Here is a 19901-nt window from a genome sequence, read left to right on the forward strand (position 1 = left end):
TCCTTCTCTCCCCTAGTCCCCAGGAAAACAGGCAGGCCAGGTCTGCAGAGCATTTATTCCATCCCAGTGGGGAGGGGCAGGGATCCAGGTGGCTGGAGGGCACAGGGCCTATGTATACCACATGAAGCCGTGGTTGGCATGGATAGCCTCCTCCGTGGTGCGCAGCCCATACAGCTCCCCGATCAAGGGGGGCACCCAGCGGGTTGTGTGGAACACAGACTCTCCCACCTGTGGGGACAGTGGGGTATGGGTAGAGGCACAGCCACCCACATACAGCCTGCTGGGACCCATCCCCCAGGACCAGTGGCCCCTATGCATGGCCAGGCGCTACAGCCTTCCCTCCTGGGACCCAGCATCCACCACCCCCTTGGTCCTGGGGTTTCTATAGAAAGCTGTGAGAGCTCCCCAACGCCAGGCCCTGTCTCTGCCGTGGCTGGCACCCCTGCCCTTCCAGCCGGGGACCCACCTTCCAGTCGGGCACGTCCTTCATGATGATGGCCTCCTCCTCCAGGTTCTCCCGAAGCATCCGCAAGGTCCTGTGGGGATGGGGCCGATGGTGGGGGTGGGCCCTCAGTGCCCTGAGGGGCCCCTGGTGGCACCCCTTCAAGCCTCCCTCCGACCCTGTCTCCCTTTCCCCCGGCAAACTCCTAGCTTTTCTCCTGCCCCAGCCCCAGTGCTGCCTCCTCCTCCAGGAAGCCTTCCGGTTCACCCCCTTGGGTCTCCACTAAGTCTCCACGCCTCTCTGAGGATGCAGCTGACGGCACATGGCAATGGCCCCCATGGGCATTCTGGCCACCTTCGGGGATGCAGGTCAGGCCCTGCAGCCTGGGGCCTTCAGGCCAGTGACCTCCCGATCTTGGCCCCAGCAGTGCTACCTCCGGTCAGTTTCTGCCTGGAACAGTGGCATCAGCGCGATGCGGGCCTCGAAGTCCTCGATCTGTAGGCGCCTGTGAAAGCCCGAAACCCACACTCAGGTCAGACCAGGCTGGGTCAGGGGAGCATAGGCAGCACCAGCCTCAGGGGTCAGAGTGCTGCTGGGGGAAGAGGCAGGGAATGGGGAGCTGGGGGAATAGCTGGGGGGGGGGCGGGGCGGGAGGCAGGCAGCGAGCAGGGTGAGGGTCGTGGGCAGAGCCCACCAGGAGCCTGAGAGGAGGGCGTGTGCAGGTAGCTGCACGAGTGACTGCCCACAAGACTGCTGGCTTTCTACTTTCTTTGCAATTAAAAACTTTTTTTTATCCTAAAAATAACTCTGCCTGATGATCGCGATGAAGGAGGGGGTGACTTCATCACGGGGTTCTGGGCCTCACAAAACCACGTACCCTTTATCTCAAAATAATCACAGTGTGTGAGGTTGGGGCAGGCGGGGCCACAATCCTTTCTTCTCCCTGCTTTCTGGCAGCTTCCAAGTTCCCTGCAATGACCCCCATCTTCCAGCCCTGCCTGGCCTGTGTCGGGTGGAGGGGGGTGTGGGGAAGCAGCGCCCAGCCTGTGACACAGGGAGAGGGGGGCGCCTGGCCCTAGTTCATCTGGCCCTGTGTGGCCACTGCCTGGTGTGGTCTGGTTTGAGCCTGGTCACCTCTGACAAAATTCTGCTTAGAAGGCCCAAGGCAGGCCCCCCACTCATATCCTGTCCTAACCTGGATCCATGGGTCCCAGCCCTCCTCACTAGACACATTTTTTTGCACGGGGCGGGGGGACAGGGTTTCGCTCTATTCCCCAGGCTGGTCTTGAACTCCTGGGCTCAAGCAATGCTCCAAACTTGGCCTCCCAAAGTGCTGGGATTACAGGCATGGAGACATCTCGAGGACAGAGCCTAGAAATGGAAGTGCTGGATCTGCACTTTTTGGGGCCTGAGAGTGCACGCCCAAGTTCAAGGGGCCAGTTCACCCCTTGCCAGCACAGGCAACAGCGGAATGCTACAGGATCCTGACAACTGGCCAGGACGACTTTCAGACAACGCCCACCAGGGGCCTTACCTGCGCTCACGGTTCCACTTCATCATGCTCCAGTGCCCGTACAGCAGGGCTCCAATGCCTATGGCCAGCATGCTGTAGCCTGTGGAGAGAGGCGCTGCTCAGCGGGCCAGCCCCCACTCAGACACCCTCCTCCACAGCTCCCAGAAGCTGCTGTGGCTGTTCCAGGCGCTGCCCACTCTGCAGTCAAGGGACAACGGCAGCTTTTTTTCTCAGGAGTGAGGCTGCCTGGACTGTGACACCTCTGCCCCCGTGCCAGGGGTTTTCTGAAAGGTACACGCTGGGCATCGACCTCAGGAGGCCTGAAGATCTAGATGGTGGTTGCTGGGGGGCGCCGGCTCCATCATCTTCTAGAAGGCTGTTTGGACCCTGGGCAGCAGGCTGGCCCCCAAGTAGGAGGGTGACTCTGACAGTGTCCATGGTGGCTCCCGGCCACCTGGGCCACAGTTCCGCGTGCTGCCCTGTGGGGGCTGCACACAGCTGCCAGGGACAGGCAGTGCCTTGCGGGGGCTGCCCAGCCACTCCCTGGGTCCTAGGGGTGGCCGTGCTACCTCTTGGCTCTGCAGGGTCAAGCCCCCTGCTCTGCACCCCAGGGAGGACAGAGGCTATCATGAATATTTACTGAGCACCAGTGAGGCCTTGCTCTAATCCTGACTGACAGGCTGGGGGCCCACTGGGGTCTTCAGGGAGGCCTGGGTTGCCTGGGGTCTGGCTCCCAGGCTTACCCTGCACCCTCCAGATCCTTCCAGCCCCAGTCTCTTTTCTGGAGAGGCTTCACGCTTGCGGGGACGAACGACAAGATCAGGCAGGCCGGGCTCCAGTCAACACTCAGGAAACGACCAGCAGGTGGAAGGCAAGGCCATCTCCACGCCTCCAGGACACTGGGCCCTGCTCTACGCCTGCTCGGGCTACTCTGCGCCTGTCCTGTACTTCTGCTTTCAGCTCTGCTCCAGCATGGAGCTTGTGAGCTACCTCTGCTAGACCCAGAGACAAGTGAGAAACTGGCTCAAGTTTGCACCTGGTTATTTAACCTGTTAGACGCCTAAGTCAGGGGTAAGACATTTCCATGCTACAGGTAATGAGGGTGTGCTGGGTCCGGGCTCAGAGGCACGTCTCTTGAGAGGCCCGGGATGCTCAGGGCCAGCTCCCAGCTCTCAGACTCCGATCCAGCACATGGGAGGTTTCATCAGCTGCCTTGTTCTTTTTTGTTTTGTTTTGGTTTTTAGTTTTGAGACAAGGTCTCACTCTGTCACCCAGGCTGGAGTGCAGGGGCGCGATCATGGCTCAATGCAGCCTCCAACTCCTGGGCTCAAGTGAGTTAGAGTACCCTCCCGAGTAACTGGGACCCCAGGTGTGTGCCACCATGTTCAGCTAACTAATTTTTTTTTTTTTTTTTGAGACGGAGTCTCGCTCTGTTGCCCAGGCTGGAGTGCAGTGGCCGGATCTCAGCTCACTGCAAGCTCCGCCTCCCGGGTTCCCGCCATTCTCCTGCCTCAGCCTCCCGAGTAGCTGGGACTACAGGCGCCCGCCACCTCGCCCGGCTAAATTTTTTTTTTTATTTTTTAGTAGAGACGGGGTTTCACCGTGTTAGCCAGGATGGTCTCGATCTCCTGACCTCGTGATCCGCCCGTCTCGGCCTCCCAAAGTGCTGGGATTACAGGCTTGAGCCACCGCGCCCGGCCAGCTAACTAATTTTTGTAGAGATGGGGTCTCGCTATGTTGCCTAGGCTGGCAATATCTCGTTCTTTTCTTTTTTAAAAATTTATTTATTTTTGAGATGGAGTCTCACTCTGTCACCCAGGCTGGAGTGCAGTGGCATGATCTTGGCTCACTGCAACCTCTGCCTCTTGGGTTCAAGCGATTCTTCCGCCTCAGCCTCCTGAATAGCTGGGACTACAAGCGCCCGCCACTACGCCTGGCTAATTTTTGTATTTTTAGTAGAGACGGGGTTTCACCATATTGGCCAGGCTGGTCTCGAACTCCTGACCTCTCGTGATCCATCTGCCTTGGCCTCCCCAAGTGCTGTGATTACAGGTGTGAGCCACTGTACTGGGCATATCTTGTTCTTTTCTTTTTTTTCTTTTTCTTTTTTTTTTTTTTGAGATAGAGTCTCGCTCTGTTGCCCAGGCTGGAGTGCAGTGGCGCAGTCTCGGCTCACTGCAACCTCCGCCTCCCGGGTTCACGTCATTCTCCTGCCTCAGCCTCCCGAGTAGCTGGGACTACAGGCGCCCACCACCACGCCCGGCTAATTTTTTGTATATTTAGTAGAGAAGGAGTTTCACCGTGTTAGCCAGGATGGTCTCGATCTCCTGACCTCATGATCCGCCAGCCGTGGCCTCCCAAAGTGCTGGGATTACAGGCGTGAGCCGCCGCGCCCGGCCATCTCGTTCTTTTCAACGGCTACAGAGAACCCAGGGGACAGACCTGGGCTGCCCTAAGCCTTCTGGTGCAGAAAATGGACCCTTGGGGAGAACCTGCACCCTCACACCTGCGCACTCAAATGCAGGTCCATCTGTAAGATAAATTCCAAAAAAGAAATAAATTCCAAAACTTATCCCGCAGCTGTGTGTACAAGACAGTGTGGCACTGGCATAGCACAGAGATGTATGAGATGACAGAAACAATGCAGGGCCTCTTGTATTTGCATGCAGCCTGTGCAGGGCTCTTCCTCCTCACTGACCATAGAGGGGTCAAGGCCCCAGGCCTCAGAGTCTATGTCTCAGGAACTGCTAGTCTGGTGGGGAACATGGTGAAGTGCATGCACAAAAGGGTGTGCAGACCATTCTTTTTCTTTTTGGTTTTGGAGACCGGGCCTCTCTCTGTTGTCCAGGCTGGAGTGCAGTGGTGGGATCAAATTTTTTCACCTGGGTGCAGCAGCTCACGCTTGTAATCCCAGCATTTTGGGAGGCTGAGGCGAGAGGACTGCTTGACTAGGAGTTTGCGACTAGCCTGTGAAACATAGTGAAACATTTACAAAATACATATTTTATTTTATTTTTTGAGACAAAGTCTCGCTCTGTAGCCCAGGCTAGAGTGCAGTGGTGCGATCTCAGCTCTCTGCAACCTCCGCCTCCCAAGTTCAAGTGATTCTCCTGCCTCAGCCTCCTGAACAGCTGGAATTACAGATGCGCACCACCGTGCCCAGCTAAATTTTTATATTTTTTAGTAGAGACGGGGTTTTACCATGTTGGCCAGGCTGGTCTTGAACTCCCGACCTCACGTAATCCACCTGCCTTGGCCTCCCAAAGTGCTAGGATTACAGGTTTGAGCCACCATGCCTGGCCCAAAATACATATTTTTAAATTAGCTAGATGTGGTGGCATATATCTGTGGTCCCACCTACTTCGGTAGCTGAGGCGGGAGTATCACTTAAGCCCAAGAAGTCAAGGCTGCAGTAGGCTGAGATGGCACCACTGTACTCCAGCCTAGGTGACAGAGAAAATTCTGTCTCAAAAAACAAAAAAAGAAAAAAGGAAAAACATATTTTTTCATAGAAACAGGGTCTTGCTATGTTGCCCAGGCTGGTCTTGAACTCCTGGCCTCAAGCAATCCTCCCATCTCAGCCTCCCAGAGTGTTGGAACTACCAGTATGAGCCACTGCACCCGGCCTTGGCCATTCTTAGAGAAGACCAAAATAAATAAAAACACATCCTGTGTTCAAGAATTGGAGCACTTAGCACTGTGCAGATGGCAACGCTGTCCAAACTGATACAGATTCGAAATGCAATCCCCATCAGAATGCCAACCATTTCTTTTCCTGTTGCAGAAACTGACAAGCAGGTTGGGAAATTCATATGGAAATGCAAGGGACCAGAATAGCCAAAACAATTTTGAAAAAGAACAAAGTTGGAAGACTCACACTATATACTATTTCAAAACTTATCCCACAGCTGTGTGTACAAGACAGTGTGGCACTGGCATAGGACAGAGATGTTCATCAATGGAACAGAACTGAGAGTCCAGAAATAAACCCTCACACTTATGGTCAATTGATTTTGGACAAAGGTGCCAAGATAATTCAATGGGGGAGAAAACAGTCTTTTCAACAAATGGGATAACCAGACGGCCACATGCTAAAGAATGAGGATGCACTCCTTCCTTATCCCATCCACAAAAATAAACTCAAAAGGATCAAAGAACTAAGCATAAGAGCTAAAACTATATACTCTTAGAAGAAAATGTAAAAGTCAGTCTCTGTGACCTCAAACTAGGTTTCTTTTTTTTTCTTTTCTTTTTGAGACAGAGTCTTGCTCTGTCCCCCAGGCTGGAGTGCAGTGGCGCGATCTCGGCTCGCTGCAAGCTCCGCCTCCCGGGTTCCTGTCATTCTCCTGCCTCAGCCTCCCAAGTAGCTGGGACTACAGGCACCCGCCACCGCGCCTGGCTAATTTTTCGTATTTTTAGTAGAGACGGGGTTTCACCGTGGTCTCGATCTCCTGACCTTGTGATCCGCCCGCCTCGGCCTCCCAAAGTGCTGGAATTACAGGCGTGAGCCACCGCGCCCGGCCTCAAACTAGGTTTCTTAGACATGACACCAGAAGCACAAGTGACAAAAGGAAAAATACATAAATTGGACTTCATTGAAATTATTATTATACATATATTTTTGAGACGGAGTCTCACTCTGTTGTCCAGGCTGGAGTGCAGTGGCGTGATCTCAGCTCCCTGCAACCTCCGCCTCCTGGGTTCAAATGATTGTTCTGCCTCAGCCTCCCAAGTAGCTGGGACTACAGGCGCGAGCCACCACCCCCGGCTAATTTTTGTATTTTTAGTAGAGACGGGGTTTTGCCACATTGGCCAGGCTGGTCTCAAACTCCTGACCTCAAGTGATCTGCCTGCCTCAGCCTCCCAAAGTGCTGGGATTACCGGCGTGAGCCACCGTGCCCGGCCCAGACTTCAATGAAATTAAAAACTTTTGTGCTGTAAATGAAACTGTCAATTAGCTGAGAAGACAACATATAGACACATACTCTTACAACTCAATAATTCCATAATTTAAAAAACCCTACTAAGCCGGGCGTTTGCCAGGCACGGTGGGAGGTGCCTGTAGAAAACAAAACAAAAAAAACCCTATTAAAAATATATAAAGGATTTGAAAAGACATTTCTCCAAGACAGACATACAAATGGCCAATAAACACATGCAAAGGTGGTGGTTCACTCCTAGAATCTCAGCACTTTGGAGGCCGAGGCGGGAGGACGGCTTGAGCCCAGGAGTTTGACACCAGCCTGGGCAACATTGAGACCCCATCTCTTGAAAAAAATAATAAAAAATAAAAATAATAAAACACATGAAAAGATGTTCGACATCATCAGCCAGCAGTGAAATGCAAATCAACGATCAATGCCCAGAAAACTGAGCAAAAAAACCCCAAAAAGAATTTCCAAAAAACTCCACCATAATGAAATACAGTTTCACATGCACTAGGATGGTGGCTATGATCAAAAAAATGGAAAATAATCAGTGTTGTTGAGATGTGGAGAAACTGGGACTCTCATACATCGCAGGTGGAAACACAAAATGGTGTAGTCAATTTGGAAAACAATTCGGCAGTTCCTCAAAATGTTAAACACGAAGTTACCATAAGATCCAGTGGTTTGTCTCTTAAGGGAAAGTTCACATGGGAGAAATGAAAATCTACAGCCATATAAACACCTGTACAGCGTAAATCCTCATGGCAGCAGTACTCACATTATTCACAGCAGCTGAAGAGTAGGCAGACGACCCAAGTGCCCATCAAAAAACAAATGAAAACACAACACCTGGTGCACCCACACAATGGGTATTAATTAGCCAGAGACAAAAGGCCACACAGTCTATGGCTCCATTGATATGAAATGCCCAGAACAGGCAAATCCAGAGAGAAAGGAAGCAGATTAGTGTTTGCCAGGGGTGGGATGATTGCTAATAGGGAAGACGGGGTTTCTTTTGGGTGATGAAAGTGGTCTAAATTCTGATCATGGCAATGGCCACACAACTCTGTGAATATACTAAAAAATCAATATACTGGGCACACTTCATTATTATTATTATTATCATTGAGATGAAGTCTCGCTCTGTTGCCCAGGCTGGAGTGCAGAGGCAAGATCTTGGCTCACTGCAACCTCCGCCTCCCAGATTCAAGCAATTTTCTTGCCTCACCCTCCCAAGTAGCTGGGATTACAGGTGTGCACCACCACGCCCGACTAACTTTTGTATTTTTAGTAGAGACAGGGTTTTGCCATGTTGGCCAGGTTGGTCTCCAACTCCTGAGCTCAGGTCCTCAAAGGGCTGAGATTATAGGCGTGAGCCACCGCTCCCAGCCATTACATTGGACAGACTTTAAATGGGCGAGTTGTATGGTATGGTATGGGAACCTCAATAAATATATTAAAGACACAAGATGAAAAGGAAAGGGCTGCCTGCTAGGCTCAGGAGGGAGTGGGGACAGGAGAACTGGGTGTGGGAGATAGTGGAGGAGGTGGGATGGAAGACATTTCAGGAGCGACATGGATTAAAAGGGGACTGAACCAGCCGGGCGCTGTGGCTCACACCTGTAATCCCAGCACTTTGGGAGGCTCAGGCAGGCGGATCACGAGGTCAGGAAATTGAGACCATCCTGGTTAACATGGTGAAAACCCCGTCTCTACTAAAAAATACAAAATATGAGCCGGGCGTAGTGGCGGGCGCCTGTAGTCCCAGCTACTCTGGAGGCTGAGGCAGGAGAATGGCGTGAACCCACGAGGCGGAGCTTGCAGTGAGCCGAGATCGTGCCACTGCACTCCAGCCTGGGTGACAGAGAGAGACTCTGTCTCAAAAAAAATAATAATAAATAACAAAAAGCGGCCTGAGCCAGCCCATCATGTCCTGGGATGCTGGCAGTGAGTGAATGGCTGACCCAGGCAGACAGAGGGGAGCGGGTGCCAGGCTTGGGGTCACCAGGCCTTGGACAGGAGCAGAGAAGGTAGGTCTGGTGGGAGGGCCACTGTGGAACATAGCTCAGGAGAGGCAGGGGAGGAGGACAGAGGAGGGAGATGAGGAGGGGCCTGCGTACTAGCTCTTTTTCTGCAGAGCAGACTTCTTCTCAGAGAGGTCCTCCTGGCACATCCTGGCTTAAGTGGACCCAGGTTATCCCAGGTCTCACCAACAACTAGAAATCCTGGCATGATGTGTTGCATCTCTTCAGCTCAGCTGTGAGGGCTTGGGGACAGGGCCCGGCACCATGTGCTCACTCAACAATGAAAGCAGGGCCATAAACAAAGAGCACACCAGCACAGGGGGATCCTCCTCACTCCTCTGACGGGAAAGGCTGGGGTGGGGGTGTATGTGCTGTAACAAAAGTCCACACCATTAAGAGACACAACCCCAGGCAGTGGTATTTAGGGCACTGTCTGGCACAGGGGGGCCACTGCTCTGTGGTGAACTGGGAGAGGACCAGGGTATTTATACAAAACTGAGATGCTGGAAGTGGGGAGCTCAGGGAGCCTCCAGGGCTGGGGTCTTTCTGTGGCCTGGTCTGGCTGCAGGTCACACAGGTGCACATTTGGAAAGAAATCTTGTGCTGCATACCTGAAAGGGTGGGGTAGCCAGGGTTACACCTGAGAAGAAGGAGACTCAGCCAGGCGCAATGGCTCATGCCTGTAATACCAGCACTTTGGGGGGCTGAGGCAGGGGGAGCACCTGAGGTCAAGAGTTTGAGACCAGCCTGGCCTACATGGCGAAACCCTGTCTCTACTAAAAATACACACACACAAAAAAAATTAGGCCAGGCCCAGTGGCTCACACCTGTAATCTCAGCACTTCAGGAGACCAAGGCAGGCAGATCACCTGAGATCTGGAGTTCGAGGCCAGCCTGACCAACATGGAGAAACCCCATCTCTACTAAAAATACAAAAAATTAGCCGGGCATGGTGGCACACGCCTGTAATCCCAGTTACTCGGGAGGCTGAGACAGAAGAATCGCTTAAACCCAGAAGGCGGAGGCTGTGGTAAGCCGAGATTGCACAACTGCACTCTAGCCTGGGCAATAAGAGCAAAACTCCATCTCAAAAAAAAAAAAAAAAAGTAGCCAGGCGTGGTGGCGTACACCTGTAATCCCAGCTACTAGGGAGGCCGAGGGAGGAGAATCGCTTGAACCTGGGAGGCAGAGGTTGCAGTGAGCTGAGATCGTGCCACTGCACTCCAGCCTGAGCAACAGAGCAAGACTTGGTCTAAAAAAAAAACACACAAAACAAACAAACAAAAAACAAAAAACACCAGGCGTGGTGGGTCATGCCTGCAAAATGAGCACTTTGGGAGGCCAAGGTGGGTGGATCACCTGAGGTCAGGAGTTCGAGACCAGCCTGACCAATATGGTGAAACCCTGTTTCTACTAAAAATACAAAAATTAGTCGGGTGTAGTAGCGTCCAACTGTAGTCCCAGCTACTCAGGAGGCTGAGAAAGGAGAATTGCTTGAACCCAGGAGGTGGAGGTTGCAGTGAGCCAAGATCAGGCCACTGCACTCTAGCCTGGGTGACAGAATGAGACTGTCTCAAAAAAATAAAAATAAAAAAAGAAGAGAAAAGAAAAAAGAAAAATGAGGAAACCCAGAATGCATTATATTCCTCCAATGTGTTCTGGGACAGAACTAACGGGCCGGATCTAGCCTGAAGCCTATTTTTGTTTTTTTTAAATTTTTGGTAGAGGTGGGGGTCTCACTATATTGCCCCGGCTGGTCGCAAACTCCTGGGCTCAAGTCATCCTCTGGCCTCAACCTCCCAAAGTGTGGGGATTATAGGCATGAGACACCTGGCTCAGAGGCCGTCTGTTTTTGTATAGCCCCCAGGCTAAGAACACTTTCCGTTTGTAAATGGTTGTCTCAGTAACTGAAACTTTCTGGCCAGTCAAACCCAGAATACTTGTCATCTGTCCCTTTTATAGAAAAAGTCTGCCAGCCAGGTGCTGTGGCTCACGCCTGTAATCCCAGCACTTTGGGAGACCAAGGCGGGTGGATCATGAGGTCAGGAGATCGAGACCATCCTGGCTAACATGGTGAAACCCCGTCTCTACTAAAAATGCAAAAAATTAGCTGGGCGTGGCGGCAGGCGCCTGTAGTACCAGCTACTTGGGAGGCTGAGGCAGGAGAATGGCGTGAACCCGGGAGGCGGAGCTTGCAGTGAGCCGAGATCACGCCACTGCACCCCCGGGGGCAAAAGAGGGAGACCCCATCCAAAAAAAAAAAAAAAGAAAAAGTCTGCCAATCTCAGTTCTTGGATACAAGAAAAACAAGAGGAGGCTGGCCACGGTGGCTCAAGCCTGTAATTCCAGCACTTTGGGAGGCTGAAGCTGGAGGATCACTTGAGCCCAGGAGTTTGAGACCAGCCTGGTCAACATAGCTGCACCCTTGTCTCTACAAAAAGTAGAAATAAAAAATTAAAAACCGCCGGGAGCCGTGGCTCACGCCTGTAATCCCAGCACTTTGGGAGGCCAAGGCGGGCGGATCACCAGGTCAGGAGATTGAGACCATCCTGGCTCACACGATGAAACCCCATCTCTACGAAAAATACAAAAAATTAGCCGGGCGTGGTGGCGGGCACCTGTAGTCCCAGTTACTTGGGAGGCTGAGGCATGAACCCAGGAGGCGGAGCTTGCAGTGAACCGAGATCACGCCACTGCACTCCAGCCTGGGCAACAGACCGAGACTCCATCTTATAAAAAAAACAAAAACAAAAAAAGACAAAAAAACAAGAAGCAGCTGGGGAGGGCTTTTCACCTCACATTGACTTTTCTACTATCTGAATTATTACATTTTTAATTACTATGTTCATTTTTTGTATGTGTTAAAATTGAGGCATAATGTGCATAACATGTAATTTAAATGTAAAGTTTAATTTGTTAAGAGACATGCATTCTGCTGAGCCCGGTGGCTCATGCCTATAGTCCCATAACTTTGGAAAGCTGAGGTGGGTGGACCAGGAGTTCAAGACCAGCCTGCGCAAGATGGCAAGACCCCATCTCTACAGAAAATACAGAAAGCTGGGCGCAGGCTTATAATCCCAGCTGCTTGGGAGGCTGAGGTGGGAGGATGGCTTGAGCCCAGGAGGCAGAGGTTGCCAAGAGATCACTCCAGCCTGGGCAACAGAACCATACCCTGTCTTAAAAAAAAAAAAAAAAAAGGAATGTATGTATTCACCCTTAAATTACGTTTAAAAGTTTGTATTTGTCCGTTAACCCTGGGGACTGAGTATGGGTGCCTTTCAAGTCTTTTTCATTTTTCTGTGTTGGGCCCCATAACAAAATTTAACGTGTTACTTAAAACATTTGAAAACTTTACGACGGGCATGGTGGCTCACGCCTGTAATCCTACCACTTTGGGAGGCCGAGGTGGGCCGATCATCTGAGGTTGGGAGTTGGAGACCACCCTGACCAACGTGGAGAAACCCCATCTCTACCAAAAATACAAAATTAGCCAGGCGTGGTGGCACATGCCTGTAATCCCAGCTACTCGGGAGGCTGAGGCAAGAGAATTGCTTGAACCCAGGAGGCAGAGGTTGCGGTGAGCCGAGATGGTGCCATTGCACTCCAGTCTGGGCAACAAGACCAAAACTCCGTCTCAAAAAAAAAATACATAAATGAAAACAATTTGAAAACTTTAAGAATACGGATTCCTAGGACACCATGGAGGCAGGGGCTGCCTGCAGGGAACCACTTTATAGAACATCTTGTAAATTCCCTCCAAGTTCCAGGTTGCGGCCTCAGCCTTGCCTTGGGGAGCCGTGGCCTCTTTTGGGCCTCAGTTTCCCCATCTGAGAAATCCAAGGGTGGCTGAGGGCCAGAGCGCAGACTATGCCTCAGTTTAACCCACTGTAAAATGTAAATAATTAGAGGGACCGATTTCCTGGGCTGTTACGAGAAGGAAGCGGAGCTGGGAAAGCGCTCAACAAACTGCAGCACTTGACGTTATTACAGAAGCTATGGAGGATTCTCGAGCTCAGCCTCCGGTCTCACCACCAGGGAAACTGAGGCCCGCTTGTGTCCCCGGAACCCCGCCCCCGAGCCCCGAGTACCCACTCTGAGACCCCGGCGCAGAGTGATACTGACCCGACAGTCCTCGACGCGGCAAGTTTCGTTTGTAGTCGATGGGCCCATAGCCCCCCGGCGGGGGCATGTCCTGCTTCACCTTCGACATCTCCATGCTCGCAGTATTCCACACTTCCGGTCCCAGGCGGAAGTGACATACTGCCACCGCCATGATGAGTGTGGCGGAAGCACTCGAGTTGGCCGGCGGAAGCACTCGAGTTGGCCTGCCGCAGCCCTGGGAAGCCTCGGACACTAGTGTAACTACGCGACAGCGCAGGAAAGCTCCGGCGGCGGACCCTGGGTCGGAATACGCTGCCAGGCTGTAGCTGAGGAGTCTTTATTCTCTCTTTCTCCCAGACAGGGTGTGAATTGCCTTGGTTCTTGCATTAAAGGCCCTCGCGTTCGCCTTGCCTCTGGGGTGTTGCGCAGGCCAGTCAGAAACTCCGAGCGCCCGAGGGAGCCAGGGGCCCCAGTTAAGGCCCATTTTCCCGTTTTCGCTCCGTCTAGGGACTCTACGGGAAGCCCAGGGCTCCACGTAGTCACGGGCTGGGTACGTGATGTTGGGGAGCAGCTGCTGCTCGAATTCGGACTCACCCCAATCCCCGGAACGGATGCTGCTCCCTGGTGGTGGTGGGTATCCCTTGCTAGTGGCCTCTCATCGGAAACTGACCATTCAAGGTGATTATGAGTCACAAAGCAGGGAGGCTAGGGTGGCCCCGGGGCGGGGTCCTGGACCCCCACCCTAAGGCGGAGTGACGCCCGCGGTCACTTCACAAGGCAAAAATTGTTACGGGGCAATAAAAGGCACAACAGCGGCCAATGCCTGGCAGTGGGCACATGGGGGTGCGGGGGTGTAGGTGCCAAGCGCCATGGCTTAGACCCGAGATTGGAGTCCGGCCGCCCCCCGACAGCAGCCGCCTCCTGCTCCCCGTGCGCCCCAGGCGCCACCATGTCGGGAGACAAACTTCTGAGCGAACTCGGTTATAAGCTGGGCCGCACAATTGGAGAGGGCAGCTACTCCAAGGTGAAGGTGGCCACATCCAAGAAGTACAAGGGTACCGTGGCCATCAAGGTGGTGGACCGGCGGCGAGCGCCCCCGGACTTCGTCAACAAGTTCCTGCCGCGAGAGCTGTCCATTCTGCGGGGCGTGCGACACCCGCACATCGTGCACGTCTTCGAGTTCATCGAGGTGTGCAACGGGAAACTGTACATCGTGATGGAAGCGGCTGCCACCGACCTGCTGCAAGCTGTGCAGCGCAACGGGCGCATCCCCGGAGTGCAGGCGCGCGACCTCTTCGCGCAGATCGCCGGCGCCGTGCGCTACCTGCACGATCACCACCTGGTGCACCGCGACCTCAAGTGCGAAAACGTGCTGCTGAGCCCGGACGAGCGCCGCGTCAAGCTCACCGACTTCGGGTTCGGCCGCCAGGCCCATGGCTACCCAGACCTGAGCACCACCTACTGCGGCTCAGCCGCCTACGCGTCACCCGAGGTGCTCCTGGGCATCCCCTACGACCCCAAGAAGTATGATGTGTGGAGCATGGGCGTCGTGCTCTACGTCATGGTCACCGGGTGCATGCCCTTCGACGACTCGGACATTGCCGGCCTGCCCAGGCGCCAGAAGCGCGGCGTGCTCTACCCCGAAGGCCTCGAGCTCTCCGAGCGCTGCAAGGCCCTGATCGCCGAGCTGCTGCAGTTCAGCCCGTCCGCCAGGCCCTCGGCGGGCCAGGTAGCGCGCAACTGCTGGCTGCGCACCGGGGACTCTGGCTAGAACCCGGGGTTCCAGCCATTCCTGCCCCCGAGGGCACTGGGCCAGCGCTGCGCACGCGCAAGAGGCGAGCTTAGCGGGAACATGCGAAGCTGCCGCGTGCTACTGCGCATGCGCCTTCTCCCTGCCGCTTCCCTCCCTTCCTTCCCACGGGGAAGTCGGCAGTTGCCCCTGTTCGGAATCCACGTCCTCCGCCATCCCGAGAGCTGGAGGCGCATGCGCATCCGTGATTTCCCAGACCAGGCCCCGAGAGGGGCGAGACCAGAGGGGACGGAAGCATTGCGCCTGCGCAGAACAAGCTCAGCCTCTGCGCGGAGGGTGTACCTTCCCAACCAACCATGGGTACCGGGTTCCCGGTTGGAACCTGCAATAAACTCGCTGTTCCTCTCACCTGGCACTAACGGTGGCCCCGTTTGCAGACCAGTGGAGAAGGGATCGCTCCGTCCGGGGAAGAAGGGCGCGGGTACCCTATTTTAGTCAGGCTTGTTGAGGTTATTGCTCCAATACCCAAAAGGGAGTCGGGAGGATTCGAACCTGGACCTTTTGGGCTCCCCAGTATGGGCCAGCTCGAAGGAGCTCTGTTGTTCATGGGTCGTGATGGTGCTGTGATGATGGGTGGGGAAGCAAGTGGACCCCAGCGCCTCCCCGTCCACATCTTTTAAGGATGGAACAGCCAGGGGTGGGGCGAGGGTCACCTGTCTCCACGTAAAGTAGGAGTTTATAGAAAAGGAAACTGAGGCCCACATGGATGTCACTTGCCAAAAGACACAGCCAAGGGCTGGGCACGGTGGCTTACGCCTGTGACCCCAACACTTTGCGAGTCCGAGGCAGGCAGATCACTTGAGTTCAGGAATTCGAAAACAGCCTGGGCATCACAGCTGATACCTTATCTCTTGTTTTTTTGTTTTGTTTTGTTTTTTGAGACAGTCTCGCTCTGTCGCCCAGGCTGGAGTACAGTGGCACGATCTTGGCTCACTGCAACCTCCTCCTCCCGGGTTCAAGCGATTCTCTTACCTTAGCCTCCCAAGTAGCTGGGACTACAGGCACGTGCCCAAACACCCGGCTAATTTTTGTATTTTTAGTAGAGATGGGGTTTCACCATCTTGGCCAGACTAGTCTTGAACTCCTGACCTCCTGATCCACCCGCCTCGGCCTCTCAAAGTGTTGGGATTACAGGTCTGAGCCACTGCGCCCCCGACCCTGTCTCTAAAGAAAAAGAAAAAGTCCGGGCGTGGTGGCTAACGCTTGTAATCCAAGGCGGGTGGATCACCTGAGGGCAGGAGTTCCAGACCAACCTGGCCAACATAGTGAAACCTCATCTTTACTAAAACTAAAAAAAAAAAAAGCTGGGCACGGGGCAGGCACCTGTAATCTCAGCTACTCAGAGGCTAAGGCAGAAGAATCGCTTGAACCCGGGAGGTGGAGGTTGCAGTGAGCCGAGATCATGCCACTGCACTCCACCCTGGGCAACAAGAGCGAAACTCCGTCTCAAACAACAAACAAAAAAGACACAGCTGTGATTTTTTTTTTTAAACAGGGTCTCTCTTTGTTGCCCAGGCTGGAGTGGCACAATCTTGGCTCACTGCAGCCTCTACCCGGTTCAAACAATTCTTGTGCCTCTGCCTCCTGAGTAGCTGAGACTACAGGCGCAGGCCACCACGCCTGGCTAGTTTTTTGTATTTTTAGTAGAGACAGGGTTTCACCATGTTGGCCAGGCTGGTCTCAAACTCCTGACCTCAAGTGATCCACCTGCCTTGACCTCCCCAAAGTGCTGGAATTACAGGCATGAGCCAGTGCACCCGGCTCACAGCTGTGATTTGAACCCAGATCTAGCAACAGTGAGGTTGGGGGGGTAGGGGGAGATCTCCCCTGCTGTGGGTCCTTTTCCTCTCGGGAAGAGGGGGTGAGGGGGGGAGTCAGGGCAGGGCTGGGCACGATTCAGCTGGACCCACTAGCTCATTCCCTTCTCTGTTCATTCATGTAATCATGCATTTCTTGAGCACCTACTGTCTGCCAGGCCCCAGAGCTCATGGCGAAGAGACTTGGGCCCATCCCTGTCGGAAACAAGACAATTGAAAAGTCAAGTAAAATAAAAGAATGACGTGGAAATAAAATACTTGTAAGTTGTACTAAACGCCAGGTAGAGCTGGGAGGTGTTCAAGGAGGGACTCTGGGTGGGGTGTGGTGGCTCACTCCTGTAATTCCAGAACTTTGGGAAGCTGAGGTGGGCGAATCGCTTGAGCCCGGGAGTTAAAGACCAATCTGGGCGACACAGCAAGATGGCCATCTGTACAAAAAATTTAAAAATTAGCCGGGCGTGGTGGCGTGTCTCAGCTACTTGGGAGGGTGAGGTGAGAGGATCGCTTGGGCCTGGGAGTTCAAGGCTGCAGTGAGCTATGATCATGCCACTGCACTCCAGCCTGGACCACAGAGTGAGACCCTGTCTCAGAAAAAAAAAAAAAAAAAAAGTAAAGGGACTCGGAAGCTAAGGGAAACAGTCCAGGTGTTCCCCAGGAAGAGGAGAGCTGGTGTGTTTAAGTAAGGCCAGTAAGCTTATTTGTCTGGAATAGGGAGGGAGAGAGGGAGAGGAGATGGAGAGGTAAGGAGGAAATCGAGAGAGGACCCCACAGAGCCTGGGAGTGGCTCCCATTTAGGGTATATGGGGAAATGTATTAGGTCTATTAGGAAATCCTAATCCTGCCTACCTGCATATGAGCCCCACATAGCTGCTCCTCTGGTGGGTCTCCGCATGCCCAGCCCCTGCTCACTCAGTGTCAATGGCTTTCTGGTGCCCTGGGGATGCAGTGCCAGCTCTATCTTCATCCCTCCAAATAGGGTATGGCCCTGTCCCCTTCAGTTTTGCAGATGAGGAAACCGAGGCTAAAAGAGGGGCAGTGCCTAGCCTCCAGTTTTGGCTGGACCACATCAGAGTGGAGGTAGAAAACCTAGCTCCTGAGGCCGGGCATGGTGGCTCATGCCTGTAATCCCAGCACTTTGGGAGGCGGATCACTTGAGGTCAGGAGTTCGAGTCCAGCCTGGCTAACATAGTAAAACCCCATCTCTACTAAAAATACAAAATTTAGCTGGGCATGGGTGGCTTGCACCTGTAGTCCTAGCTACTCGGGAGGCTGAGTCAGGAGAATCACTTGAACCTGGGAAGTGGAGGTTGCAGTGAGCCAAGATCCCACCAATGCACTCCAGCCTGGGCAACAGAACAAGACTCTGCCTCAAAAAAAAAAGAAAGAAAGAAAGAAAGAAAGAAAACCTAGCTCCCAGCCCCTCTGGTTTAGTCGAAGGGTGCCGCTCCTAATTGGGGCCATGCCTCAGACTCCCCACCTGGAAAATGGGGGCAAAACTCCATCCTTGGGGTAGTGGGCATGGCTTGGGAGTGGGCGTGGCTGGAGGACTGAGCCCAGGGCCTTCCCTAGGCTCCCACTGCATTTAGCTAAAACCCATGCCCTTGCCCCTGTCTTCCCACCCAGTCCCACCACACTGCCTTTTTTGTTCTTGATCTGCCATGCTGGCTCCTGTCTCTGAGGCTTTGCACACTCCTGGCACTTTTCCCCACTTCAAGACTTGCCTAAAATGTCACCCCATGCCCTCTTCTCAAGGTGCTACAATATGTTTCTGTCTGGATAGTTCCTGCCACATCTCCAGGGCCCAGGGCATAGTGCATGCCCTCTACCAATGAATCTGTGGGAGCAGGGGCCAGGGTCTCTGCCTGCCATGTGGCCATAGACCCAAAGCTCAATTCAGAGAGGACGAGATGTTAGGGATGAGGCATCAGGGATGAGGGGAGTGTCCCATTTTCTCAGCTGGAGAAGCTATTTGAGACCATGACCCAGGATTGCTCCTTGGATCTGCCCCAACTGCACTGAGGAGCCTGTGCCCAATCCAGGGAAGCAGAGCCTCACGAGGGACCAAGAGCCAAGCCCAGGAGACAGCACCCCATAGGAATGCTTCTCAGGCCAAGTGAGAAATGCCTGTAGCAAGCCTGTGGCTCCAGCTACACAGTAGGCTGAGGTGGGAGGATCGCCTGAGCCCCAGTTTGAGGCTGCAGTGAGCTATGATTGTGCTTTGCACTCTAGCCTGGGCAAGAGAGTGAAAGCCTATCTCAAAAATAAAAAATAATTTTTATAAGCCGGGTGCGGTGGCTCACGCCTGTAATGCCAGCACTTTGGGAGGCCAAGGCTGGTGGATCACTTCAGGAGTTTGAGACCAGCCTGGCCAACATGGTGAAACCCCATCTCCACTAAAAATACAAAAATTAGCTGGGCATGGTGGTGGCGGCACCTGTAATCCCAGCTACTCAGGAGACTGAGGCAGGAGAATCGCTAGAACCTGGGAGGCGGAGGTTGCAATGAACCAAGATCGTGCTACTGTACTCCAGCCTGGGGGACAGAACAAACCTGTCTCAAAAAAATCTATCATGGTCAGTACTGGGGTCTGGGACACCAGTCTAGACGTGTCACAGGCGGAGTGGGACAGGCTGGGGTTCAGTTTCTACCATGTCCTCTGCCAGCTCTGTGCCCATAAGACCAGGCACTTGGGAGCTGTGGGGAAGGTATCAGCTCCCAGGCCGGAGGCAGGGATGCTTCAAAGACAAGAAACGGGCCAGGTGTGGTGACGCACACCTGTAATCCCAGCACTTTGGGAGGCCAAGGTGAGAGGACTGCTTGAGTCCAAGACTTCAAGACCAGCCACGGGCAACATGGCAAAATTGTGTCTTTACAAAAAATATGAAAATTAGCTGGGCGTGGTGGTGCATGCCCATAGTCCCAGGTACCGAGGAGGCTGAGATGTGAGGATCACCTGAGCCTAGGAAGGTTGAGGCTGCAGTGAGCTGAGATCAAACCACTGCACTGCAGCCTGGGCAACAATGAGACCCTGCTAATGAGGCAAAGACGAGCAAACCCCACTGATATTTTTTTTTTTGAGACGGAGTCATGGTCTGTTACCCAGGCTATACTGCAGTGGTGCAATCTTGGCTCACTGCAACCTCTGCTTCCTGGGTTCATGTGATTCTCCTGCCTCAGCCTCCCAAGTAGCTGGGATTACAGGCACCCACCACATCTGGCCAATTTCTGTATTTTTAGTAGAGATGGGGGTTTCACCATGTTGGCCA

General features: G+C 53.4%; 2 protein-coding genes across 3 annotated transcripts; one reads left to right on the forward strand and one right to left on the reverse strand.

Annotated features, from left to right (window-relative positions):
- Window positions 1-36: 36 nt before the first annotated feature.
- NDUFA13 (NADH:ubiquinone oxidoreductase subunit A13) lies at window positions 37-19290 on the reverse strand. Of its 2 annotated transcripts, XM_021930933.2 has the most exons (6): window positions 19284-19290; window positions 13030-13140; window positions 1977-2055; window positions 876-947; window positions 467-536; window positions 37-228 (listed from the first exon to the last, which is right to left on the reverse strand). In XM_021930933.2, exons 2-6 carry the CDS (start codon window positions 13121-13123, stop codon window positions 109-111), a joined length of 435 nt encoding a protein of 144 aa, XP_021786625.1. In that variant the 5' UTR covers window positions 13124-13140; window positions 19284-19290; the 3' UTR covers window positions 37-108. The 2 variants fall into 2 exon arrangements, with proteins under 2 accessions (XP_021786625.1, XP_009192229.2); XM_009193965.3 differs by lacking the exon at window positions 19284-19290 and having other exon boundaries at window positions 13030-13206.
- Window positions 13706-15166, forward strand: TSSK6 (testis specific serine kinase 6). Its single transcript, XM_003915226.5, has one exon. The coding sequence runs from the start codon at window positions 13958-13960 to the stop codon at window positions 14777-14779; it is 822 nt and encodes a 273-aa protein (XP_003915275.1). The 5' UTR covers window positions 13706-13957; the 3' UTR covers window positions 14780-15166.
- Window positions 19291-19901: the final 611 nt, after the last annotated feature.

This window comes from Papio anubis, chromosome 20, assembly GCF_008728515.1.
Source record: "Papio anubis isolate 15944 chromosome 20, Panubis1.0, whole genome shotgun sequence".
NCBI classification, from domain to species: domain Eukaryota; kingdom Metazoa; phylum Chordata; class Mammalia; order Primates; family Cercopithecidae; genus Papio; species Papio anubis.